The following is a 27422-nucleotide window of genomic DNA, read 5'->3' on the forward strand; positions in this document are numbered from 1 at the left end:
TATGTTCAGTAATCTGAAGCAACAGGGGGATGCTAAAACTAAATAAGAGGTCCAAGGTGTGCATGAGCACATATTATACTGGTAGAATTGAACAGAGGAAGCATTGTTAACAAATAGGGAACAACAAGAAAAACAGATGGATAAACCTGGCTAGAAATAGGAAGCACAAATGTAGAAAACAGAAGTGTGAGAGTTAGTGAGAGTGTAGCTGAAGCTCACAGTATGCCTTTACATGATAAAAACAACCACAAGCCAGAGTCTTTCACAGAATGCCAAGCACATCATTAAGTTTTATACAGGCAATTTGATACTTTGCATAACAAAGCACTTTAGGTGTGAAAAAGTTGTGATCATTACATAATGTTGTTACTGTGTAAAGGTCACCACTGCCTTTTTAGTTCATAGAAGAGATTTAAAAAAAAAGAATAGTGGGTTAAGATAGGCAAAACTTTCTTGGGCTTAATTCAGATTGTGGCAATAATTCTGAACAAAAATGGAGTGTGACTGGGAAGAACATTTGTCTCCGGCAGTATTACACATTCAACATGCAGTTTGCCCCCATTCTCAAGAGCTGCCCTTCGTACCCATGTCCCCAACTCCATAACATGGTGGTTGGTGTCGATCAGCCCACCTGAGCAAGGATACCTGATCTCTTTTCATTTTTGGATCCAGGATAAAATTCTAATTTGGGTAGGTGGGAGGCTCCACAGATGTTCTTCTTTCCTCACTAAACAGTTTGCTCACCTGCACTTCATCTAAACAAATGGACTACCAATTTAGACATTTAATCAAAAACTCTGTTATAGTGTGACCCTTCATAGGCCGTTGTTCAGACAGACAGAAGAGCCATGCCAGTCAATTAGGCACCATCTGAAAGAGTAATATGCCAAAGCTACTGCAAGAACACATTAGTGTCCCAAGATGCTGTGACCTGGTTTGCACATCACAGCCGTTTCTTGGCTTTTTATCTTGCACAAGAGGGAACAAATGTAAAGCTTGCCAATTCTGCTTTCCATGGTTTCATTTGTATCTGTCTTTTATGATAGCTGAGCCCACAGCGCTTAAGCGGTTTAGAGATTTCCCATGGCTTGTTCTTGGGTTAAGATGGGGTTGTTCAACCAATAAAAGACTCTCTCCCCAGCTTTTTACAACATTAAACAACCCAGGAAGGAAGGTCCCCTTCATTGAATGGTGCACTTCTGTGTATGACTGCAAATTTCTCATATAAACAACCCTGGAGTTGACTACAATGCCCAAACCAATGTCTGTCTGTCACTCTACTCAAATTTAAATTCAGCTGGTTTAATTCTGTCACCCTGAAGCTTTCAAAGTAATAACATGGGAGAGGTCAGCATCATTCTGCCCATAATCACTCTCTCTCCCTCAGATACCCATGCAATCAGAAAATGGGCATCAAATGTAATCTCAACAAAGAGTCACAACACAGGAAAATTTTGGTACTCAGTTACTCAGAATGCTTATAACCAAAATCAATACAAAGAATTATTGATTGGAATGGGCTCTATGGAATGCACTCCCCAGAGAGGTCTGCCTGGCGCTGTCATTATATGTTTTTCAGCGCCAGGTTAAGACCTTTTTATTTAATCAATATTTTAATATGTTGTAATATCTAATTTTATTATTGTATTTTATTAATTTGCAGCCAGAGTGGGTTGTCAGTTTATTTATGCTGTTAGCCATCCAGAGACGTTAGTAATTGGACGGCATACAAATTTTAAAAATAAATAAATAAATAAATTAGAGGGCTGCACTAGGTTGGGGGTTCTGGGTTCAAATGCCCACTTAGTTATGTATCTCATTGTGTGATCTTGTGCCAGTCACTATCTGACAGCCTAATCTAGCTCACAGCTTGTTCTGAGAACAAAATACATGGTAGGTCTTTGAGTTCCTTGCAAGAAAGGCAGACATAAACGTAATTTGTTGTTACTTGCTGTCAAGTTGTCTCCAACTTATGGTGGCTTTATGAATGAATGACCTCCAAAATGCCCTGCCCTTGCCAGCTCTACTCAGCTCTTGTAAACATAAACATAATCCACTTATAGGAATAGTGTTTTTCTTATTAACTATCTCAGGAGATAAGAGAAGTGGCCAGGGATGAAAATCTGAGTAAGAACATGGAAGTCCTTCTACCAAGCTCACTGTGTATATTAGTTATGGGTTGGGTGGGGGCAGCTATTTGGGGGGAAAAAGCTTGCTTGACATCAAAGTAGCCTCAACAAGGAAACATGTGCAAAGAATTATGTTGCCAAGATTGGAAGCAGATGCATACAGAATTATTTTATTGAATATTTGCCAGTAGGTTAGTATCGCTTAAAAAGGCATAAAAGTGATGGGAGAGCTTGCTGGCAAACTAAAACAGGTGAAAGAGGCTATACCAGTGTTAGGGCTATACAATTTCATACCTCAAGTGATGAATTGAATGTTTGAATTCTACTGCGCATAAGAATGCATAGACAAAACTGGAGGGATGGGAAGCTGGACCTTCTCCATAACACGCTAGTCTTGTAAGTACAGGGAAAGAAATGTGGGGAGGGATACAAACATCTGCACCTCACTCTACACTACCAAGTGGTACAGGCCTGTGAGAGATCCGTCATGCGGCGCTTTGGATAGACTGTTTTCACTCTTACCATTTACAAGAATGTTTCATGAACTGGTGAACCATTTTAAGGCCAAGTTAACACTTCAGTTTTAAACACATCTGCCAAGCAACACTGGGGCCCTATTCCAGCAGTCCAAGCATATTGTCTTATGGTCTGAGCAATGTGGTTTTATTGAGTAAAAATAAAGTTGCAATTAACCATGGTTTCCCCACCTCCACTTGAACAGATTTGCAACTGAAAATCTTTGTTGCATTTTACCACTGTACTTGTCATACAAGCCAAAGCAGTTTACAAGCAGTTAGAAAACAAAAACTGTAACCCCCCCCCCCCGAAACTATAAAATGCTTAAAACAACCTTAACATCCCGCAAGAAGCTTTGCTGAGGACCTCCTGATAGCCTTCTTGGACAAGCTCAATGGTTTATGATGTTTAGGAAGTAACTCATACATTATCCAGGGGGCCATGAAAGGCCTGCTTAGAAATTTTCAGCTAATAAGTCATACAGAAATGTAATAAGGATGCCTACAAGTTGGGGGGATTAACAAATAGGGTCAGCCAAGGGCACAGTCTACAAAATCTTCCCTTGTACTTCTTCATACTGCCACTGGGCTGGATGAAACTAGAAACCAGACTAGCCCTGCAAGCACACCTATAAATGGACTACCCCACAGGTTGCACAATTGTTGTTAGTGCTATTTTATTCTGGCATAGGAGTTTGTCCAACTATTCTATTTGTCCAAAGCAGTAGATTAAAAAAAATCCTTCTCCAGAAGAAACTAGTTCTATTTTGAGACACAGAAATTTCAAAGGTTTCAATAAGTCTTTCCACAAATTTGTCTAATCCCTTTAGCATATGCAGACTTGCATGCACATAAGTAATATTGGGATCTTCCTTATACTGATACAACAGGACAACAAAGTTCTTTATTGTCAAAGTATGAGTGCCAAGGGGTCAGGAGGAGAATTTATGGACACAAAATACCATCCAGCCTCAAGCAACTTCTATTTATTTATATTTGTAACCTGTCTTTTTTCCTTCAAGGAGCTCAAGGTGCCATACATAATTCTCTTCTTCCACTCCGTTTTATCCTCACAACAACCATGTGAAATAGGTTAGGTCTAGTCCATGACTGGCCCAAAGTCACCCAGTGAGCTTTGTGGCTCAATGGGAACCAGAACCTGGATCCGGGTTCAACAACCTAACCACTATATATGTGCCCATTGATGGTTAGACAAATGAGCTAAAACTTCATGGTAAAGAATGTTTTGGAACAAACCTGAAAGATATAAAAGGTTTTGCATGCAAAAAGTCCCAGGTTCAGCCTCAGCATGTTCTGACAGTGACAGGAAGGACTCTTACCTGCTCTTACCTGAAAACCCTTAGAGTTGATGGCAATTAATGTTGACAATACAGGGGTAGATGGATTTATAGGCTGCATGTGCACAACACGACAAGCAACCCTGCATGGCTTCCATGGTTTGCCGTTGTTGGTTTATTTTACCATGGTCTACCTGAGAAATGATCAAGTGGTTTCTACTTTACTGTGGTTTACATTCCTTCTGTTCAGTCCTCCCACTCTTGGCGTGTTGATACTGTTCTACATGATTCTGGTGTGCCCCCAGCGGCAGTACAGCATCCACATTATAGGAGCTATAATTGTGCTGAACCAATTCTAGCTAGGTTAGAATTGGTTCAGCACAAGGTAACAAGAATGGTAGCCAGGTTGGGAGCGAAGACATATGAAGAGATTGAAGAACTAGGCCTTTGCAGCCTGAAGAAGAGGTGACTCCAGGGGGATCCTTTCGTGACTTATAGGTATGTGAGGGGATGTCATGTGGAGGAGGGCAGGACGCGTTCCAATGGGGCAAAACTCAAGGAACTAGGCTTCAAGTTGGATGCCAGGAAGTACTTCCTGACGGTTAGGACCCCTAGGATATGGAATGGGCTTCCAAGGGAGGTGGTTGAAACCCCATCAGTGAGGGTTTTCAAGGAAAGACTGGGCAACCACATGTTGGGGATTACCTGAGTGGAGCCAGCTAAAGCTGGAAGCCAGACTAGATGGCCCAGCAGACCCCTTCTGACTTGCTTTGTTTCTATGTACCCCATCAGTCATTGTGCCTGAAATTCAGTCCCAAAGTGCATCCTTCCCTGCCTGTGATGCCTGCCTCTTCTTCATTGGTCCATAGAAGCTAGATGTCTGGAGTGGCTCCTGCAGCTGCCACTTGTTCCAGGGTGAGGGAGTTGCATACCATGACCTGGGTTCACACAACACAAATAATGGTAGTACACAGGAATGATAGAACAAAGAGTTATTTATTACATGGTTTCTATGTATTCATTACATAGAATAATAAAAGAGTTATTTTATTACATGTACCATGTTGAAATATGATTGGGTTCAGACATCACAGGTAAATAAAACCTTGGCTGTGATATTGTCTGAACACAGCCAGAGTGTGACTCAGTGCAGTTTCCTAAGAAGGCAAGAATAGGGAGGTGAAGAAAATGCCATTTCTGGTGCTATGTATAATATGCTTGTATAATGAGCAGGCTTGAGGAAGAGTCTCACAGAGTTACTACTTCAGATGCTGTTTCAGCAGTATGGTTTTCTTTCTTTTTCTGCAACCATTTGCGCTGAATCTTTGAATTTTAAAAACCTTGCCATTTGGTCAAGGACGAGTCGTGTAAGAATGTATCAACTAGATGATACTTCTGTGTATCGTTACTCCGATATAAAGCAAAAGGCTTGTTTCCTCATCTTGATTATGTATGTTGGGTGCAGTGCCTCGGAAGGGAAACACATGCAGAATCATTGGCGCGGAGGCTAAAAATAACTTCAACGCAAAGATGCTCCGTCCGGTAGCGGGGTCGCCTAGCGGGATGCATCCATTCCCTCCCTTTTGTTCCTGCGCGAGCTGGAGAAGGGAGGGGAAAGTCCCGGGATCTTAGCGGGAAGAAGCATCCCCAGCCAGCTTCGGAGGGAAGCGGGTCTGGACAACAAAGGCGCCCACCCGCGGCCCGCGCCCGCGCCCCTTCCGCGCGCCCAAGCCCGCCCACGCGCGCCCCCCGCCCCACGCTGCTCACGCGGCGGCTTCGCACGCTCCTTGCGGGTTGGCGCGGCGCACGGAGCTGCAGCGAGCCAAGCGGGGAGAGCAGGCGCGGCGGGCGGAGGGAGGGAAGGAGGGAGGCGCGGCGGGCGGGAACAGCCTGCGAGAGCGCGACGGCCCCTCCCGCGCTCGCCTCGGCTTTTTGTTTTGTTAATGAAAACCTCGCTCGGGCTGCTCGAATCACCGCTCGCCCGGGCCCAGGAGTTTGCCGCGCGCGGCCGCTCAACCTGCTCTCCGTGGCGCGCGCGCGCGTGCTCGACTGCCTTCTCCGCCTCGTGCGCGCAGGTGCTGTCCTCGCCAGTCCTCGGGCTCGCTTTCTCTTCCCCGTCTCCCCCCCAGCCCAGCCCAGCCCAGCCCAGCCCAGCCCGGCCACACGCCTCCGGCCGGCCGGCTGGCTGGCTGGCAGTCCTCCTTACCTCCCTCGCTCCCACCCGCCCGAGCCGGCGGCGGCTCCGCTGCCTTCTCCTGTCCCCGCCCTCCCACTCGAAGCTGGAGTGTCGCCGGGAAGCAGAAGGGTGGGCTCGTGGTAGCGGAGGAGGAGGAGGAGGGAGAGACTGAGGGAGGCTCCCCGTTAGCCGCGGGAGCTCCCTGCGCCCGCCTTCGCACACACGCACACAGCAGCCCCCTTCCCACGTGAAGAGCCGGGAAGGGCCAAGAAGCAAGAGCAGCCCGCTGGCCTGCCTGCCTCTCTCGCCTCCTCCTCTCGCTGCTACTCTTGGACTGCCAGAGCCGCGGCCAGGCCGGAACAGACACGCTGCTGACTCTCCGCCGCCTGCTCCCCTCCCGGCATTACAGCCTCTCTCGCAGAGCCGAGGGAGGGGCCTCTCCTGGCATCCCTTGTCGGCGCCCTGATCGCTTCTTCCCTTACCGCGTTTTCGCTTTCTCTCTCTTTCACCGTATCCCCCCCCCCCCCCCGCCGCCCTACTTCTCCCTTTATGTTTGCATTCTCCTCCCTTTCCTTTCCATCCCAGGGCTGCGAAATCTCACACTCTTCTCCCCCTCGTCTATCCTAGCTCTGTGTCTCCCCCCGCCCCGCCCGCCCCGCCCGTGCAGGGTCTCCTTTCTCCAGGAATTGCAATCGCTCCGACTGCATCCTCCCACGCATTCCTGGTTCCATCTCTCTCTCTTGCCCTCCGCCCGCCCCGCAGCATCTCCTTGGAACGGGATACTCTGCTCCACTTTTTCTCCAATAACCGGATCTCCTCTGCTTTCACTTTATCCCGCTCCTCCTGCATTCCCTTTTTCAGTTCCATAGTATAGGGACTCACTTTAATTGTCTTGCTTGCATTCCCACTTGTTCTTGGGATCCTCCCTCCATCTCTCTTTTTCCAGTGCACGCTACCCCTCCTGCCCGTTTCCACCTGCTCCCCACTACTGCTCCTGCATTTCACAACATCGGGGGTTGCGAGCCGGGGAGGGGGGGCTGGCTGATACCCCCTCCCCATGCCTTTGATTTCTGCCCGACTGCCTGCTGGTATTGGATGCTCAGAGGACGAAGCGGGAAGACCACCCAGCTCTTTCTTCTGGGGGATGCTGGTGGTGGCCGAGATGTTGACTTGATGCTTGGCTTTGCCATGGATGGGATGACATGCTTGATGGTTGCCTTGGTCACGCTGGTGCTCCGTTGCCCCAGTCCACCTTGGTGCATTGCCCGCAGACTGGTGCTTCGGACGGGTCACCCTGTGCTGCTGCCTCTGTTGCTGTCTGTGCAAGCTTCTCTGGCTTACCCGGTGGCAGGTAAGGGAATATAGAAATGTGATGCCAATACTATCCGACTCCATGTCTTGAGCTTCTTTTGTTAGGAGGCCAAAAAATGCCTCCTTTGTATATCTTTAGGAAAATGCTGCCTTTTTATTCCCAGAATATGTTGCACGTTAGAATCGGTCTTTCTTCTTATAGCACAGTTGCAATTCATTCCTCTACCTTCCTCACTCCCAACCCCCCATCATGAAATGATTTTATGAATAGCTTGTACAATGTTGAAGATGTGAAAGATATCTGGTTACCTTTATTTCTTTCACTTATCTCCTTTTATGTACTAATGAAAAGGAGAGTGTCGTTTTGGTCGTGCCCAGTTCATGGAGAGAGTTTGTTGGGCTTCAGGGAATGAAAAAAACAAAAAACAAACAAACAAAAAACTAAACAAAAAACAGTGCAATTTTAATGTGTTGTTTGTTTCAAAAGAAAGGCATTCTCAGTTAAAAGCTAGTTTTGTTTGAAAGTTAAATAGTTAAACAACCAAAGTTAAAAAGATAGGAGGCTGCATCTATTGAAGTGGAATTAAAAGATAAAGAGTTATTTGAAATCTGCCTTGTTACTTGGAAGGCACTTGCAAATTACTGTTGGAGGCCATTTAGCATGTACCTTTGAATTATTTTTCTGATACTTTGATATTTGGAAAGGTTTCAGTGTTAGCTTGTAGGCAATATTTCTAAGATTCATCATTGACTATACACTCAGTGTGGAATCACAAAGTGTTGAAAAGAGGAAATGGACCCAATATACAACTCTGTAAGACTAAACACTGCTCTCTTCTAAAAAAATAAACAGCATATATATGGGTCTAGGGTTTGACTTGAAACAATACCTTGGACTTCATTAGTATTTTCTTGGTATTTTAAGTTATACAACAGTTTTCTTTCGCTTGATATTGATAATAGAACATGCATAGTTCTTAAATTGTAGCCAGCAGATTCCTTATGAAGATTACCACTTGTGGAAATTACTCCTTTGCTTATGCTTTCCATGATGTCCCCCATTTTTTTAAGATGGAGAAAATGCCATTCTAAACTTCACAGATGTCATTTCAGAGACAGCTACATCTGCTGATGCATTTTTTGGCAATGCATCTTTTTTTAAAGTTGGTAATGCATTAATACATCATATATCTTGTTTCATAACACATTTAGTGAGATAGCTGAGATATAACATCTCATATCTGGAGATGCAGCATTGACAAAAGGAGCATTCACTTATTTTCATGTTGCTCATTTTTCATAATGTCTTACTTTCTTGGCAACTGCAACCTGGAATTATCCATGGGAGCTAACAGAATGATGGAAGAGAGTGGGACCATGCCATTAAACTTACTGGCTATTGAACTGGGTCAAGCATAAGGTGAAACTCAGAAGTTATTTTGAGGAATTCAGTATGTGTATTGCTTTCAAGATGCTGATGATCAAAGTTTTTTCAGGATTACAAGTGGGATCTTCAGCATTTAAGATATTATTAGAAATTGATCATACATTTGAGGGACATATCTTATTAAGAGCAAGTGGGAAGAATGCCGATTGGTATCTGAGTGACTATTGCATGGATCCTATTGATAATCAAGCAAAGGGCAAGATGAGAAGCCCTGCTGAACTTTCAAAAACCCTAAAATCAGGTCTACTCCAAATTATGATACCAAATTCAATTTTAATTTGGGGTGCTTGGTCTTTTAAAGTGCAAAGACTTAATGTGTTGAAAACTTTCTCTAAGATTTTCTAAGCAGAGGAAGGGTAACCTTTGAACAATAGACCATCTATTTTATTCATGACAAGTTTTGCTTGTTCTTATGTCCAAATCTGAGTGCTGTTTTTGTTTTTCAAAGCTCTAAACAACTTGAGCTCCCTACAGGTCTACTTAATCCCACATTGTACTGTTTGCTAGTTGAAATCCACATTGGGGCTATGCTGTGCATGCTGCCATTCATAAAAGTTAGGTTGGTGAGTGTGTGGAATTGGGCCTCCTCTATAGTTCACTCTGCCTGGAGTTTGCAATTCCACTTTTGATAGGTATGTGTGGCTGCTTCATTCAGCTCTTCTTGGTGAATTGTCTTCTGCCAGGCATTTAGAGACAATTGCAATGTCCCAAATCCTGATGTTTGCTTATCTTTTATTATTTTGAGGTGTCTTTTATTGTTATATTGTAGTTGTATTTCATGTTTTGCTCTCTTTGTGTATTTTTATTCTTGTACACTCTGAAAAAATAATATTAGAAACACTCTTACTCACCCTGTGATTGTGGCCATTCCAGCTACCCACATGAATGGGTCATAACCTGGCTTGAGCTGCTGTACCTACTCTAGAGTAAAAATAATAACCTACAATATATAGTTGTTAGATACAGATTTAAAGTAATGTCTGTTTTCATCCTTAGTAGTCATATAGGAAATAGAAATAAGTGTTAGAACCATTCCATTTTACTGGGTTAGCAAGGTCAGGGTGCAATCTTATGAATGTTTAGAAAGGAAAAATTTCCTGCAACTCGCAGCAGTCCTTAGTCAGCATGGTGGGCTGAACTTATTTAGAATTTATATCTGTCTAAACAGGAGCCAAGGATTATACCCAAGGACTTTTGATGTATAATTCCCAAGCCTTGCATGGGAAAGAAACTGTATTTCACAAGTGTTGTTAAGATGGAAGTAAAGTAACTTCTTCCCAGTCATATTTGATAAATTGGGAAGTATATGATTGTTATATTGGTCGGTTCCCAGTATTTTTCATAGTCACAAAGCTAAGAAACAATTTAGGACAGGGCTATGGCAATAGGGGTTGGCTTTAACTTCAACTAGTTAATTTTGATTTCTGTGGGACTGCAAAGAAAATAGATTGGGATCTGAGAAGAGTCAGCTTTAGATATTGGAAGGGGTGTCTGGAAGATGCGACAACATGAAGGCTGTGTTTGGGAATATAGGGCAGGCAGAGGGTTGGCACAAGAGGTTACTGTCTCGTGCCAGTTTTCTGACTCATCTACATTATGGATTTGAGGTTCAAAGGAATTTTAACTAGACCATTTTAGGGTGACTGGCAATGTATTTACAGCATTTGAAATGAATTGTCGAGGGGCCTCAGTGTAATTTGTAGTGCAAATACATCTTAAAGGATATCCTGGCTTAATTTTTGTACACATTGACCATTGCTTAGAGATGATTTTTATTTCTCATACTGATAGGCTGCATATATTGGTAATTTCCAATTTTGTCATGTGCTATTTACCATCCTTTCCTAGGCAACTTTACCAAGAATTTCCTGCTGCTTTTGTCAGTTCAGTTCATCCCCCTGATTGTCCTCAGGACTCTTATCCTGTGTTTTCTTTCCCTTGTTCTTGTTATGACAGAATTGACTTGTGCTCAGTGGTGCAGATAAGCAATTTTGGACCTTGGATGTAAAGGCCTCATTGGGGGTGAGGGTGGCTTTAGGCAGCCTTTGCTTAAATTGTGAAGGATGTTATTAACAGTTCTCTTCTCTCTCACCTCCCTACCACCATACATTGTTTCTGTATTCCTGATATGCTGGAACAAAACAGCAACGCAACTGTTTGCTAACTCTGTTTTTTTTTAGCTTAAACTCTGAGCATGGGCTTGCCACTTCTCACTTGCTGCTCTCTGGGTCTTTGTGGGGCTTCTCTACAGAGCATTAGACTTCTGCCTTCCTTAAAATAAACTGTCTGCTGCACTTGGGTTGAGTGACAGAAGCTGAGCAGGTTGATTTCTGGATAGTGAAATTGGGAGCATGTCGGAAATTAATCTGATGCTCCCTCTTACAAAAACAGTGCATGTCGAATTAGTCCTACTGTAACTTGGTCTCTTCTTTTTTCTTTCTTTCCCGAGTATATTAGAAGCTCTTTGAAGTTAAGATTGAGTGCTCATTTTTCTCCCTGTACTATTTCAACATAGCCCCATTTACCCAGACTTTGAGATACCCTTATGTTTGAGGTGTTTACCAACTTGTTCACAGAAATAAAAAAGTAAAAGCATGTATTCATGAATATATACTTTTAAAATTCATTAACAAGTAATATCTACATCACTCTTTCACAGCTTGGTGATCGCTGGATATATTGGACTGTAACTCCCAGCATCCCCAGGCATGCCACATAGAGGAAGCTCTGAATTGTAGTCCAATTCATCTAAAGAAGGCTGGAGGAGGGCTGGTCCAGATTCTGAGTGCCCCCCCCCGCCATGATGGTTTTGTAGGTGGAAGCTGTTCCATCAGTGAGTGACAGGATTTCTTTCTCCTCTTCCATATCGTGAATGCCCTTTAAAAAGTCCCAGAGGGCTTGGAAGCTCTTCAGAGAAGATTTTCAGGCAGAATGGAGGGTTCTGGGACAGAGGAGAGCGGTGACAGTCCTTTCAGGCTAGTGAACGTCTGCAGCTTGCTATACATTGAATTTAATTCATAGCTTTCCTCTTTTATCCCCTTTGGTTTCTGTCTTCTTTTGTGCATGCAAAGAATTCAGTCTTCTGCTATGTAACTATATAGTTGGTAGTGAGGCAAAATCTGGTTGTTTTATCAGCCAGTGCAGAACAGGCCATCCTGTTCTTAGAATAATTCATGCCTTGTTTCTGAAAGTTGTCTACATAAGCTTTTTTTGCCTACTGTATTGATGAAGTTGCCAATTTCTATACAAATTACTTGCTTACTTCATTGCCTAATTTATGGAACAGGAAAATTCTAATCTACAAAGTTGTAATGGGCTATGGACAGCATGAGTCACAGGTTTTGTACTAGATAGAATTGGCCTCTCAGCTATCCCAAGGGTTACCCCGAAATACATACATTCTAGAATAATAATGGGCAGTCCATAAGTTACATGCACCCTGCTCCTAATATGGTTATAGAAGTACAATATCTATTTATGTATTTTGGGAGGTTACAATCTCAGTAATTCTCAAAATGGAGAACAGTAACCTACCTACCTTCCTTCCTTCCTTCCTTCCTTCCTTTGCTTTCTTTCTACTAAGAAAATGACACTCTCGGTGGCTCAAGGTACCATTTTCCACTCAGTAAAAGTCTTAAATACAGTGGAATTATTTTTAGTTAACTCAGGGTATGATTATTAATTTTGGGAACCACATGTGATTCCATGAGGCTGCAGAGTGAAGGAACACACTGACCACTGATCTGGAAGCCAGGGGTCCCTAGAGACTGTACCCCTAGCCTCCCAGGAAAAACATGACGGCAATGGAATGACCAGGATGGCAAGAAAAGAACAGCTTCTCTAATGTTTGCTTTTCTCATCTCTCCTCTTTCTTTTTTCCCTTTTGTCTCTTGTGCCTATGAAATTGTGAATCTATGGACAGGGAGTGATTTATTGTTTAATATATGTGCAACGCTTAGAAAAATTAAAAACTTTATAGGTGTCAGACATTCCTAACAACAGTAATACAAGGTGATTTTAAAATTCTTATTTGGAAGTGTTTATCTAATGTGTGGCTAAAATCTTCCTGATGCATCTGATGAAGTGGACACTTCTTCCAACTGTCAGCTACAAGAAAGGTCTGGAAGGAGGCAACCAGGAAGACAGACTTAGCAGTGGTGGCCCCTGAACCTCCCACTGAGGCCTGCCTGGCACCCTTACTGTCATCCTTTTGATGTCTGATTAAAACTGTCCTGTTTTACCTGGCATTTAATGGCATATGATGGGTTATGTTGGCTGTCATAGTTAGGTCTAGTTTTACTGTAATTGTTTAGATGCTTAAAGTGTTTCACATTTTTGTATGTTGGAACGTTAAACCATTTTAAATTTGTATACTGGAATTTTATATTGTGCCTTATCATACCTGCATCTTTTCTTGTATCTCTGTTTTGTATTTTTGAGAAATGGTTGTGAACCACTCAGAGAACGTTAGTATAGAAATAAAATAAATAAAATAAAAACACTTGATGCAGAAATAAATGCATTAGTCTTAAAGGTGCCACGAAACTACTTCCTGGTTTTTCTCTAACAGGCTAGCACAGTTACCCCTCTGTAAATTCACCCTGTTAATCTCTAGTTAGGAATTTGCTTATATGAAACAGACTACAGTCCTGTGCACATTTCTGTGGAACCAACCCTAACTGCATTGAGTGCTACTTACTTTCAAGTAAGCTTGTGCTGTCTGTGATTAAGAATGCAGTCCTGTTGAATGTACATGAATCTCCTGCCTGCTCCATTTTCTCTGGATTGTTGCTAAACTGCATTCCAATCCTGGAAAGGATTGCCTATCCTGACCATCCTGGTCTCCTTGTTCCCCCACACCTCAAAATGCCTCCTTGTGTCCTCTTTGGGGATGCTCTCCTGACCTTGAAGAGCAGTGGGTGTGAGCAGGCAGAGGAAAGGGGAAGAACTCTGAATCCCAATTCTGAACTGGAGCGTTGCCTCTGACCTTGGAGCTGGGCATCTGAATTCACCTATGGCCCCTCAAACCATGGTGTTCTCTCCTTGTTACTATTGGTTTTTCAAAGGCAGATCCTTCCCTCTGTGCAGCACCATATAGTACCATATTTATTTTATTTTGTTTTATTTACATATATTTACAAGCCACCTATATTTGCCGAGGCCTTTCTAGGGGGCTTACATATTTGCTAGGGGGCAGAATTTGTATTTCTGGAGAAAGCAGCAAGGGCAGTTAAAAGTTCTAGGAAGTTTTCACTGCATGTGTTCAGGCATATAATGAGTGCTGCTTTTGGTCCTATTTAAAGTAAAAGGTTTGATCTGTGCTATGAAGTGATGCCCAGATATGTCCTATTGCAAAAACTGTATTGTAGATGGAGACAACACATTCAGGATCCAAGGTTTGAGAATATTGGATTATTTTAAAGCAAAACTGTTTTTGCCACCTGATTATCTGATTTTGCAACATGCACCTAGTTAAGATTTTATTTCTTACCTACTCTTTGCCTAAGTAAGCACTTTTCTTTGTTGAATATTGAATAGCTAAATACGTTTCTTTCAAAAAAATGCTTTGAAAGTATTTTATTAAGTCACAGCAGTGGTGCTCTTCCTCCAGTCAAATTGTCCTCATTATTTCTTAGCTCTTTGTGGCTAAAGTGCTCCTCTATTTTATGTGAGAGGATAGTGTGAAAACAGCCGATGGCTATTTACAGTTTTGAAATAGTGCAGGTAGGCTGTCCGCAGACAAACTGCTTTGACACATATGCTAATATATGTTAATGCCCAGAGAGTTTAAATTCTTACAGAAGTGCTAATTAATCCAGTGTAAATCTGAGCTCTAGTAGAACTGTCCTTTGCACAGGATGCAAGGGCAAAAATAAGGAAAGTTTAAAATAACTCGTGTGTTACCTTAGATACATAGCCTACCTCTATTGAACATTGCCAATTATCTGCTTCTCTGAGAAGACTGGTGGATTTGGCAACTGCCAGAATTGACATTCCATTTATTGGTCATTTTCATTAGCAAAAATGGAAGAGTAACCAAAACCAGCCGTTATTGTTCACCTTCTTCCTTTGGCACTCTCCACAGACTGTCTAAAAGAGACCACACATATTTTTTCTCTTGACATGGATACACAGAAAAAGCATCCATGCTGCAGCCTTCAGAACAAGATTTATAAGTGCCAGTAGGCTGTTGGTGGATCAGGTGGCTCATGGGAGGATTTTATTTTAGCCCGGGCTTTCAATTTATGGTTGCCCATGTTGCCTGTGGGTTGCAAATGCAAGCAAATAACCCTGCAACCTTTTTCTTTGACAGGAGGACTTTTAAAATCAGAATATGTCTCTGAATCACATGGTGTTCATTTCCATTCCAAGAGACAATATAGTGTTGAGATAGAACAAGGACAGAAAGGGGCAACCAAGGGCTCGAGCCTATGCATGTTTAGGCATGAAATGCCCTACAGATCCCAGCATTCCTCAGCTGTTATGGTTCCTGTCTAAACATGCATAGGCTTGTGCCCTAATATGATCGAGGAGCTGGAGCAAGTCCCTCATAAGGAATGGTTGCACCATTTGGGACCACTTAGCTTGGGGAAAACATCCAGGGTGCAAGAAGTATGCATCACGTGGAGAAGTTAATAGAGAATTTCTTTCCTGTCGCAAAATATTAGAGTCCAAAAGGGCCATTCCGTTTAAGGTTGATGAAACAAACTTCTTCACACAGCATATAGTTAAACTATGAAGTTTGCAGTTACAAAATACAGTGATGACCACAAATTTGAATAGCTTTAAAAGGGGATTGCACTAATTCATAGCACATGAGGCTATCCGTGCTACTAGTCCGGATGGCTGTATATTACCTCCAGTATCCAAGGTAGTTCCTGGGAAGTGCTGTGGCACTCCTTGCTGCGTGCGTGTTCCCTCCAGGCAGCTGGCTGGTTTCCTGCACCACCCCGCAGAGCAAATGGAATGCTGCGCTAGATGGGCCTTGGTCCGACTGAGTGCATCTCTTACGTTCTGCTCTTCTTGCATGCTGATGTGGATTTTAATTTGCTTGGTTTGCAGTGCCCAGTGTAGTTTGCTGTATAGAAGTTACTCTTGGAAGACCTTGATTTATTTCACCACTTGGGCAACTTATTCAGTGCTCTGTTAATTAAAAAAAGGAAGGAAGGAAGGAAGGAAGGAAGGAAGGAAGGAAGGAAGGAAGAAAAATGCACTACTTCTTTTTATGGAGTCATACTCAGATAAGGTCTGCATTCTATATCAATCCATATTATCGCATTACATGTTTATTTTCCATTTATATCCCATCTGTTGTCTTCTTGCAAACAACCCATATTCTTCCTCTGCTCCATTTTATCCCCACACGAACAAGCCTGTGAGGTAGGTTAGGCGGAAAGGGAGTGACTGGCCCACAGCCATCCGGTGAGCTTCATGGCTGAGTGGGGCTGAGAGCCCAGGTCTCCCAGGTCACCGTTTTAGCACTCGTCACCTGTCGCACTGGGCCATCCTGCTGATTATGGGAAAAGTTTAGTGAGCATGTGGACATGTGTTCATTTCTTTCTCTTTTCTGTTGGCCGTGGCTGATACTGAAAGGGCCTTGTTTATCTAAGTAGGAAATGCATGGCTGAATCACAGACACAGACTGTAATGCACTTAGTCTATTAAAAGCACTACACAATAAACAAAGAAATACCGTTATTTATTTGTGTTCCAGTAGGTATTGTTGCAGGGAAGAGCATGAAGCTAAGGCCCAATTCACTCATTACTCTTTTATGGCATACAGAAATGGGAGCCACTTGTACACCTTCATTTCCCAAAGCAGCTTAGTTGGTGAGGCAGTAGCCTTAAGATCTGAGTACTTTTGAACTTAATTTAGTACATGGATGTTTGTCTGCCGTAAAGATGTATGTAATCTTAATGCCACATAATATATTTCTTGTTTAAGACGCTATATGCATGACTTCATCATCCTCATATGTATAAAAACTGAATCAGCTCTAAGGAAATCAACTGATAGGGCTGCAAAATTCCCATTGTGAATAAAGGGCATGTATCTTCAGGACCTGGAATTCTAGAACCGGCAAGATGCAAACTTTCTTCCTTTTGGAAAAAAATATGTTCCAAAAGACACTGATAGACACTATAGCCTTGTGGGTGATCTGTCACCTGCTGTTTAAAGTTCTTTGTCTTCTTCAAACAACTCCCTTTCAGAGAAAAGAAAATTTGCTGAATAATCACTTAGCAGAATGGCTCTGGATATGAGTGGGAGGTTGTTTTTGTATTCATAGTCTGTAGAGACTTGTGAAGATTCCATTTTGGGGGTGGGAATCAATCAGATTCCCTGGGCTTTGCTCTCTGGAGTCCTGGCTGCTTCGTCCAAGAATGTGCCCAGTTTTTGGTAGGTGTTTGCCAGGAAATGAGCTTTGTGTGCTGCACAGGTGATGTCCCTCTTCCACTCTGTTTGCAGCAGCCTCTGTTGGCGCTGCTGCCCTTTACATGGAAGAAGGCTGTTCATGTGGCACTCACCAGGAATGGAGCCCCACAGGACTACTGCGCAGCATCCACGTCCTTGTGATGCGGAAGAAGGTTGCTGGTTCATGGATGAGTTCCTGGCTTGGCCCACTTTCTAAGACGGGCTGCACATGTGAGGAAGCCTGTAAAGTCTGCAAAAGGACAGATTCTGCTAGCTTTCATCCCAATGTGAGCACCTGATAGGCCACTGTGTGAACAGAATATGTCTAGACAAACCTTTGGTCTGATCCAGCACAGTTCTTATATTATGTAGAGTATATCATTAGTCTGTGGTCTATTCACATTTGTCAGGGAGTAAACCCTATTAAACGTTGTCTGAGTCATTTCTGAATAAACATACATGTATTCTTCTGAAAAGAATCCCACTTTATGCTAAAAATGGCATTTAAGTTGTGTAACAATAACGGAATACAAATTAAAAGGAGAATCTTAAAAGAGAACATAAAAATACAGTCATTTAAACATACAATAATAAAAGAAACAGAGAATACCCAACCAGTTGAATCCCTAGTCAGCAGCAGAGTGGCTTATGTGCAAAGGCTTCCCTGTATGGAAATATTTTTGACCACTGACAGAAGGGCAACATGGAGGAAGCGATCTAACTTTCCTTGTAGAAGAGTTCCAGAGCCTGGGAAAAGCCATGGAAAAGTCCCCCGATTGTCTCTCTACCAAGGATGCATAGAATCATGCCATGAGTTATATAATGGAGCAGGCATTTACAAATCTGGGGCAGTGCTTTTCTGATGTGGTACCATCTCTTCCAACATGTGATCATGGACAAGGCACTGTTGTAAAATCACCAGCAATTCTAAATAAGAGGGTATCATTCACAGACACAGCTGACTATGTGGGGAATGTCTTTTGCCTCAAAGCATCTATGCTGTATAGGGACTAGGGGCCAGCTGTGAAATATTTTTGTGTAAAAGCAAACTACCCATCAAGGATTTCTGCAAGTCTTCCGTTGCAGTGGACTGGTTCTAAAATAAACTGTATACAGCTCGATTCTGGTATCATATGCGCGCATAGTCCCTCAGCTGTCAAGAGGACTGTTTGTATCTGTTACATTATGTATATACTGTGTCCCTAGAGTGAGATTTCTTCCTAATTTAGTGACTGCAGTGCACCACAGCAGAGGATCAAAGGACACAAGATATATGCCATATACTGGAGTTCAGATTCCAAATTCTCTTCACACGAGTTCATAGAGGCAGGCTCCCTTTGACTCTCAAGATCCAGTTCCTGAAATATGCCATGTTATAATGAATTATTCTTCCCCAGATGTTGAGTAGGGTGCTGATATTTTAATTTGTTAAATGTTCTGGAGTAGGGCCACTGCAGGGAGGGGGACACCAGGTATGCCATATTACAGGAGCTGCCAAGTTCTGAACCGCAGAGGAATCTCTGAGAGGTGGTTCAGGGGGCCCCTTTCTGGAGTTTGTGCTGCAGCTTTGCCTGTTGCATGCAGAAGATTCAGTGCTGCTAAGTGAATCACAGCACCCATGCGTTCCTTGTCTTCTCTCTTTGTGGTTTGGGGCATGGGAGCAGACATGAGACCTGGAGAATGACCCTTGTGAGCAGTGTTCAGGGAACATGACAGAAAAACAACGGCAAAACCCAGTCATGGTTTCTAATGTCTGAACCCAGCCATTAGGCATTTCCTTCAAATCTAAGAGTTTATAGCATCAGTGAAATTCTATTTCACAGTAAAATGTGTGGGGGTTTTTTAAATACGTGAAGTAGGGCACCTTGATGGGTGTCCATTCAGTTGACTGGTGGGGGTATGTATTGGTACCCTTGGGAACCTCATTGCTTCTGCCAGGTGTAAACTTACTTATCTTGATACTGTTCTCGTTTATTTGTTTTACTTGAAGTAGTTTGGACTTAGGTTTTTCTTGGTTGTGCCCTGCTTTGGGATGATTCTATACTGGAAGGGGGGTAATAAATTTTGTAACTATATAAATTGGTACTGTTTACATGGACGTGGACATAATGATGTACCATGGATAGTTCCAAACAAGAGAAGAAGCAATCCACGTAGAGGACAGAGGAGAGAGGGAAGTTCACACGTCCCCGAACATTGGCTGGGTGATGTGGAATGTTGCAGTTGCAGCAGGTCAAAAAGAAAAGAGGTGTGATAAAAATATAATACATGGATGGATAGATAATACTCCTTCTGTGTTATCCTTCTGCTGGTAAGTGAAGGGGTTTTTATTCAAGCAGACCTTTGGCATGTAAGTTGAACTGTTGGGCTCAGTGCTATTTTTCTGTTGCTGTGTGTTTTTAACTGTATTTTTATGTATTTGTTTATGATTGTTTTTATTTTAAATGTTGACTTTTATTGTTTCAAATGCTGTCTTAAGTGCCATTTCCTGATAGAAAGCAAATATATAAACTGCAGTTTCATCTTTTTCTGTGTATAATGAATCTGAGTTGGGGTTCAACCATAACTTGATCTATAAAATGATTTGTCATTGGTGGCATTCCATGTCGAACTATAACATTCTTATTTTTTACAACAGCTTTCAATGTTAGCAAGCAGAGTCAGTGCCCCCTGCCCCTTCTGAGGGAGTGCTGCTGTTGCTCCATCCCCGCAACCACTGTTAATTTGAAAAACAAGGATTGACAAAAGAAGTTGCCATTCATCAGAGGATAGTTTAATCCGGCTGTACAGCTTGTCATCTCTCTGGCTCATCTCTTACCCGGCAATCTCACAGTGCTCTCCTGTGCCGGAAATGTTCTTGCCACGTGAAGGCAGGGTGCCCTGAGCTATTTTCCAACTATAGTTCTTACTGGTGACGTGGTGTTTGTGCCTGACACAGGACACAGTGCCTTTGCAAAAATAAAAATGGATATACAAATCACTGAATTGATCTGGGTTTTGTTGGTGGCTGGAGATCAACCATGAAGTAAAGTTAATTGCAGGGAGAAGGAAACAGACTACAGACAACAGTATACTCTGCAGTTTTTAGAAATGTGCACAGCACAATCCTGTAAATGTCTGTTAGATGGAAGATCCATTGAGTTTAATGGAAGGGGCACCCATGTATTGCAATTGCACATCCTTGGTTTCCGGTTTTGATAACATAGGTTTTGATTGAAGGAATGGCAGTGTGAGCAAACTGGTGCTTCTGTGATGACTGGTGGCAAATTTTAATGCCAGTGGATTTGAGCCATACCATGGGTGCTTTTAGATGGAGGATTCCTTATGCTACAAATCCAAGATATAATCCAGTTATTCCATTCCCCCACCCCCCTTGCGGACTTCACAATAAGAAAAAAGACATGGGAAAGTGATGGGAAAACCAGGGATGAATACATGTCAGAGAAGACAGCTTCTCGGTCACTTGTAAAATGCTGTGGATGAGGCAGAACAATAGAAGCTTTAAATAAACAAACAAATCTGATCTGGAAGCATGGTTAAATCATGTATGGAACTAGTGAAATCATATTGGTAAAAGTGTGTCTATTTTGAGCTTGACTGTGAAGCCGAAATGTCCATCTGTTCACCACTTCTGTTAAATCTTCTGCATATATTGGTGTTATTCAGTGTGGTTGTAACTTCTAAATATTATTTCTCCAAAGTTTAAAACTTATTATAGACTTACAAAATTATAGAATCCCAAAGTCTGTACTCTGTCATTGGCACTATCAGCTTGATTTATCTTCCAAATGTGCCTGAGCCTTAGTATGTGATGCAAGCATGTACATAAGTAATCCATTTCTACACCACCTAATAGCCAAAGCTCTCTGGGCAGTGAACAACAATAACAACAATATTGTTGCACTCCAAGAATTGGTAAATGAAATGAGAAAATTCATACTAAATGTGTAAAATAGGTGCAATTTAATGTTCTGCATCTCTAGAACTGAAAAGACTATGAAACATTTCATGGTTTCCTTTAAGTGCCCAGTTAAATATATGAAATGTATGCTGAAATAAGTTATTGGATTACAAAACTCCTGGATGGTAGGCATTGACCTTTTAATAAAAATGCTTGCCGTCTCTTTGTAGCCAGAGCAGCCAGGAAAATTCTCCTGGCTCAGACTTAAGCTAATTCAAATAGGACTATACTGGCCTCCCATTTTTCCTTGGCTGATGAAAATGTCCCGACACCCTCTATGGAAATTACTTAGTAAAAAGAACTTATTGAAGAAGGTTCCCATTCATCATTTTGACACCCCACTGCATGGGAATTACTAGCCAAGTTAACTGGCCCCATGGATATTCATAAGCTTTTGTTGATCTTAACACTAAATGAGTTGTCTAGCTTTGCCACCCTACATTAAGCAGGTTTATTATTGCTGAGACAGACACTTTTTCCACTTGGCAAAAGAGTGAAATTTTTATTAGTTAGACATAGTCCGGCTAATATTTTCTTTACTGTCAAATTAGGCCTTCAAAGTTGCAATGACAGCACTGGAGGAGTATCAGTGCTTCCTGCGAAATATTTTTTGGCACCACTGTGTTGCACCGTGGGCAGTCTGGAGTGGTAACCACCCCCTCACCCTGACACCTCCCAACCGCTTCTATTCATTGGCCATATCTTACTGCATTTTGCTACCTAAAGGGAAGTACTTGTTGCAAAACTTGGGCATCTTGTGAGAATGAATGATTCAAAGCAAACAGCAATGTTTTAAAGAACTAAAATAGAATTGCAGCAAACTACCTAAAATTATATATATGACTCTGGATGACTGGCAGGGGGTTGATGATGAGGACCTCCTCCACTTCCAACGAGTATGTTGTTGTGAGTTTGGTTACCTCTTCCTCTTCCCTTCCTTAGGCCCTAATTGTAACCCCATCTATTTGCAAGAAAAATTGCCCAGTACATGGCACCTGTGATTTCCACTTGACTCAAACATTGCTGTGTGTGGAAAAGTGGTAGACAATGGGACATCCAGTACAGCAGCAAGAACAAGAGCTATTCCCCCATTGGCATACTCAAGCCTCCATGTTTATTCCTTCCAAAAGAATTCTAGAAAATTTATCTGTCCACTAAGTATTGCCAAACATCTTTTGCACCAGTACGTGTGTGTGTGTGTGTGTGTGTGTGTGTGTGTGTGTGTGTGTGTATCTGATCACAGACAGAAATGATGCTTGGCGTACTGTAGAGTCAAAATGTGCATCTTATCTGGCTCTGCTTCATCAGATGAAGGGGAGCAAATGTGGGCAGTTTCTTAACCAGCCAGCTTCCATCCTACATGTACGTGGTATTTGCACTTATGTGCATGCTTTTGTCAACATGTAATCTCCAACTTGTGGTGACCTCATGAATGAATGAATGCCTCCAAAATGGCCTGTCCTTGACAGCCCTGTCAGTTCTTGTATGTTCAAGCTTGTGTCTTCCTTTATGGAATCAATATATCTATTATTTGGTCTTCTGTTTAGTGTTATTCCTCTTCAACTTTCTGTAGCATTACTGTCTTCTCCAGTGAGTCTTGTCTTCTCCTGATGTGCCCAAAGGACAACAGCTCCAGTTTTGTTATTTTTGTTTCTGGGGTAAGACCTGACTTGATTTGATTTTAAAAATGTTGGTGAATTGAAAATCTTTTTTTAAATTTAGTGTAAAAGTGTGACCCCAAATTTAAAAATGAAAAAAAATTACTAATTACTTCTCAACCACCGGCCCTGCTAATAAAAAGGTCAAAATATTAACAGACACAATAACAGAACACATAGATACTAACAGCAGGGAAAGGAATCGAGAAGATTTGTTGGACGAGAATTGGACAAAACTTTGGAATTTACTATGAATATTTGCCTTAAATACAATAAATTAAATTTATGTTAAGAAATGAATATATAATTTTTTAAATAAAAGATTAACAAGATGTGAGTTCCGGCACCTTTTTTCTTACAAAAAAAGCACTGACTAATTCATTTGGCCCAAGTGTATTGTATCTTGGATCAGGCTTTTAGCTTCTCTGAACTGGGTTTCAGCAACTCACCTTAGTTTTTGGAAGTTCCCTAATAACTCTTAGCTTTTGTTTCCATGTTCAAGTGCAGCCAGTCTTAGAATGCCTTTCACCTAAGGATGCTGATCCTTTCAGGTCATCTGTGGTAATGATCTATCACTTGTATTACATTGATCAGCAATTTGTTTGCTTGCTTTTCATTTTTCTTTACTAGCATTTTTCTATTTTAATTTATTTAATTTATTCCATTTTAATATGTAACTAGGTGCTTTCATGTAGGGATACAGGTTGATTTCTTTTTTTGCCTCTGGCTTGGCCTGGCATAATCAATTTGCTATTCCCAAACATAATAAAATCCATTTGATCTTATGGCATTAACCTGGGGAATTTGTGTAGCGGGTAAGCATGTAAAGATCAAGCCTGGCTGTTTTGCTGCATTAAATTTTCTTCAGAAAACTCTTGGTTGCTGGCAACGTTCTTTTGGACTCAGGTTATTGGCAGAGTGCGACATACTTAGATTTCATTGCATTAATTGCCATTTACTGCTGTTGTCTGGGTTCAGTTCAAAAGGGTGCTTATGACCTTATAAATTATTGAAATGACTTGGATGCTGGCACACCTAAGGCACTGAGCCGGTTCAAATGCAATGCCAAAACTATGGTGAGGCAATCAGGGAATGAGCTCTGTAATCATGTTCTCCCTTTTTGCTGTCCCCCTTGTCATCGCACACTCCACTTCCCTTCAGCAAATGATAGGTTGCTGTTTGTATCTCAACCAGGCAGACTAAGAGTACACTATGGCTTGCTACTAAATTGGAAGTTAAAGCAAGAATTGGAGAGAGAAGGAAGAGGGAGCGCATGAGTGCCACACCAAGCCATGGGTGATTTCAGGTTGCATCTTAACAGCCTGCTGCTTCCGTCCATATTTCCCATTGTTTCTGAAAGGAACCCAAAGAGACTGAGTGTAACATATTTGTACTAGGTGAGACTACAAGGCAAATAAAGGAATACTGTTGATTGCTTCCTGGACAGCTGTGGGATGCTGTTTTTTGAAGACTGACACCAAAGCAGAGTTCTTTTTTTGTATGTGCCACCAAGTCATCTCTGATTTATGATGCCTCCATGAATGCATGACCTCCCAAGTCTCCTCCTGCACACTCAAGGCTGTGGCTTCCTTTATAGAATCAATCCATCTCACAGTTGCCCTTGTCTTCGTCTTCTCCCTTCAACTTCTCCTAGCATTATTGTCTTCTCCAGTGAATCTTACCTTTTCATGATGTGTCCAAAATACGACAACTTCAGCTTCATCAGTTTCACTTCCAGGTAAAGTTCTAGCTTGTTTTGATTTAGGATCCCCTTGTGTGCCTTTCTGTTGGTCCAGGGTAGTCTCAAAGCTCTTCTCTAGCACCACGCTTTGAACACACACATTTTCTTCCTGTCAGCATTCTTCACTGACCAGCTTTCATAGATTCATGGATTCATAGAGTCATAGAATAGTAATGTTGGAAGGGGCCAAGAAGGCCACTGGATCCAACCTCCTGCTTGTGTAGGATGCCAAGTCACACCATCCCACTCAGATGACTTTCCAGTTTCATCTTGAATGTACTGATACAGCCACACAGATGATCTTGACCTTGGTCTCCAGTGAAATGACCTTACATTTGATAATCTTTTCTAGCTTCTTCTCTGCTGCCCTTCCAAATCTCATTCTTTTTTGAATTTCTGGGCTGCAGTCTCCCTTTGAATTGATGTCTGAGCCAAGGTATGTAAAAACTTTCACACTTTCAATATCTTCATATTTCCCTGAAAGTTGTGTAATCTTCTATAGTCATTATTTTTATTTCATTTTACATAACCATAAACCATGATTTACAGAGTGAGAAATCAGCATTGGAGTCAAGTAAAAAAAATTACTAGCATTAAACCTGGTTCAGATATAATTGGATACTCTTATCTGAAAGAAGCCACAAAGGAACTGTGAGGGGGGAGGGGGGAAGAGAAGAGGGCTAGGGAGAGCACTCATCCTGATGTGTACTCCTTACTTCATCAGCTGCTGTTTATGCAACTAGAAAACACTGAACCAGATCTTGGTATACAGAATTCTATTTTCCTTAGTTTATTGCATGGGCTGTTGAATCTCTTTCAGCCAGAGGCCAAATTCCATCTTGGAGAAGCTCCAGAAGACTGCATTTCAGAGCTGGATGACACTATAGAGATGGGGCTACCAGCAAATGTTTGTTTAAAGCTCTTACTACCAATAAGAGAAGCATATCAATGTTTGAGAATAGGGAGCAATCTGTGCAATAGTCAGGAAACTACCAAGTGGTCTTTGGTAGAAGAAAAGGGGCGGTACCAGAGGAAATAGGCATGGCTCCAGAACCTCAGAGGGCCAGATTTGCACTTCAGGATCTTCGTTTGTGATTTACTGGATAGCACAGTCCAAGTATTTTATGGGTTACTTGGATATGTTTTAGTTTTCCATACTGAGCAAGATCTATCTGCTACCTAAGCCAATATATGTGGACACGGACAAACTAAAACGGTTGGTATTGTTTGCATTGTTCTTACTGGTTGTAAACCACTCCTCAGTATAAACCTAATCTCCCATCAGAAATCAAGAAGCAGCATGGTGGCAATTGTTGTCCCGTTCTTCTTTCTTCACTTTTAGCAGCTGAAGCAGCGCAGTCCTGCAGCCAGCGCATGGCCCATGTGGCACACCAGTCCCAGGACCAGTTAATGCAAATTATGGTGACATATGTCTCAATGTTGCAGGGATTCTGTAGGCATATCGCATTGGTCTTCTAGTCTCTTCACTTGCTTCCTGTTGTCTTTAGTACTTTTCTGCTTTTCCCTAAAAGGCTTCAGTCCAATATATTTGAGAGCATACATGTTTCCCTGTTTCATTCATGAGTGCTACATGAGCACACTACCAATAACAATAACTATTTGTGCTTCATGATTATGCAGGAAGATTATACTGGGAGACACAACTTCTGGGTTGTCTCATGCCCGTGGAATGCCTTTTTGAACACTTACTGGATTTTAAAATTGGCTTCCTTTTAGAAGCTGTGTTATATTTTAGTTAGTTTGGGAGCTAAGCTGGCAGAAGGTTAACAGTTTTAATGCCTGTTTGATTAGATTTCACCTTGTTTTGAAAAGATGTTTATAATTTGATTTCTCTTGTTTAGTCTAGTTTCTGCTGTAAACTGTTGCAATGGGAAAATCTAACCTTTAAAAAAATCCAGTACAACTATTTAAATGTATCACTTTCCCCAGACTCTGAACAGTTTCTTTGGAAGATAATAATCATGGTTTGTTATTAACTCTGCTATGTATCGGGAACCAGTAGCAGAACCATAGCTGGAAGACTTTAAAACTAGCTTCTGCTTCCTTGATCTGAAAATAAACTTGGATTTCTTCTATTCCTTGAAAGAGAATGGAATACAATAGACGAGTCTTCATGTTAATGTGAACTGTTAGCAGGATTTTGTGTCTTCACATGTGCAGGCAAGTGAATCTTGGACCATACGTGCAACACTACATTTGGGCGATCTTTTGAAGAGGCACATGCAGATCTATTGCATACGTGATAGATTATGCACTGTGCTAGATAAAAGTGGGGAAATTAATTTACTGACAAGGCTTAGGAATGCACAGTGCAAGTATTATTTTTCCCACGCGTACAGAAAGAAAAATGAGTGATTGGCACTTCATCCCTTAACACTGGGCTGGTATATTGCACATGATAACTATAATGAAGTGAGGGAAGATGGCGGCAGGGAGTTCTGGTTTGCCAATAAAGAGATAAGGATGTTGCAGGGCTGGGGTCAAGGAAATGGCAAAGCAATCTTTGTGTGTGTGCGTTTATGCAAGAAGTGGAATATTTAGATTTAGAGGAATATCAGGAGAAAGAGGAAGAAATGAAATTGGGGCAGAGCCTCTTCACAAATTGAAGAAAGCCTCTTCACAAATTAATTTTGCATTGTAGAAAAAGCTGGAAGTTGTGACTCTTGTAATTAAATCTTCTACCTAGCTCTCATGTTATTTATAGTTTGTGACTTGATATGTTAGGGGTTTTCAGCCCCCCACCATTGTATTG

General features: G+C 41.9%; 1 protein-coding gene across 1 annotated transcript in view; it reads left to right on the plus strand.

The window, feature by feature from the left end:
- The first annotated feature begins 6952 nt into the window (after positions 1 to 6952).
- Positions 6953 to 27422, plus strand: part of KIAA1549 (KIAA1549 ortholog) — a 120993-nt gene continuing 100523 nt past the window's right edge. The window contains exon 1 of the mRNA XM_044441160.1: positions 6953 to 7469. Within this exon, the coding sequence (XP_044297095.1) occupies positions 7214 to 7469 (256 nt within the window). The 5' untranslated portion in view covers positions 6953 to 7213. The remainder of the gene's footprint in view (positions 7470 to 27422) is intronic.

The sequence above is a fragment of the Varanus komodoensis genome, unplaced genomic scaffold, assembly GCF_004798865.1.
Source record: "Varanus komodoensis strain SLA01 unplaced genomic scaffold, ASM479886v1 scaffold39, whole genome shotgun sequence".
Lineage (NCBI taxonomy): Eukaryota > Metazoa > Chordata > Lepidosauria > Squamata > Varanidae > Varanus > Varanus komodoensis.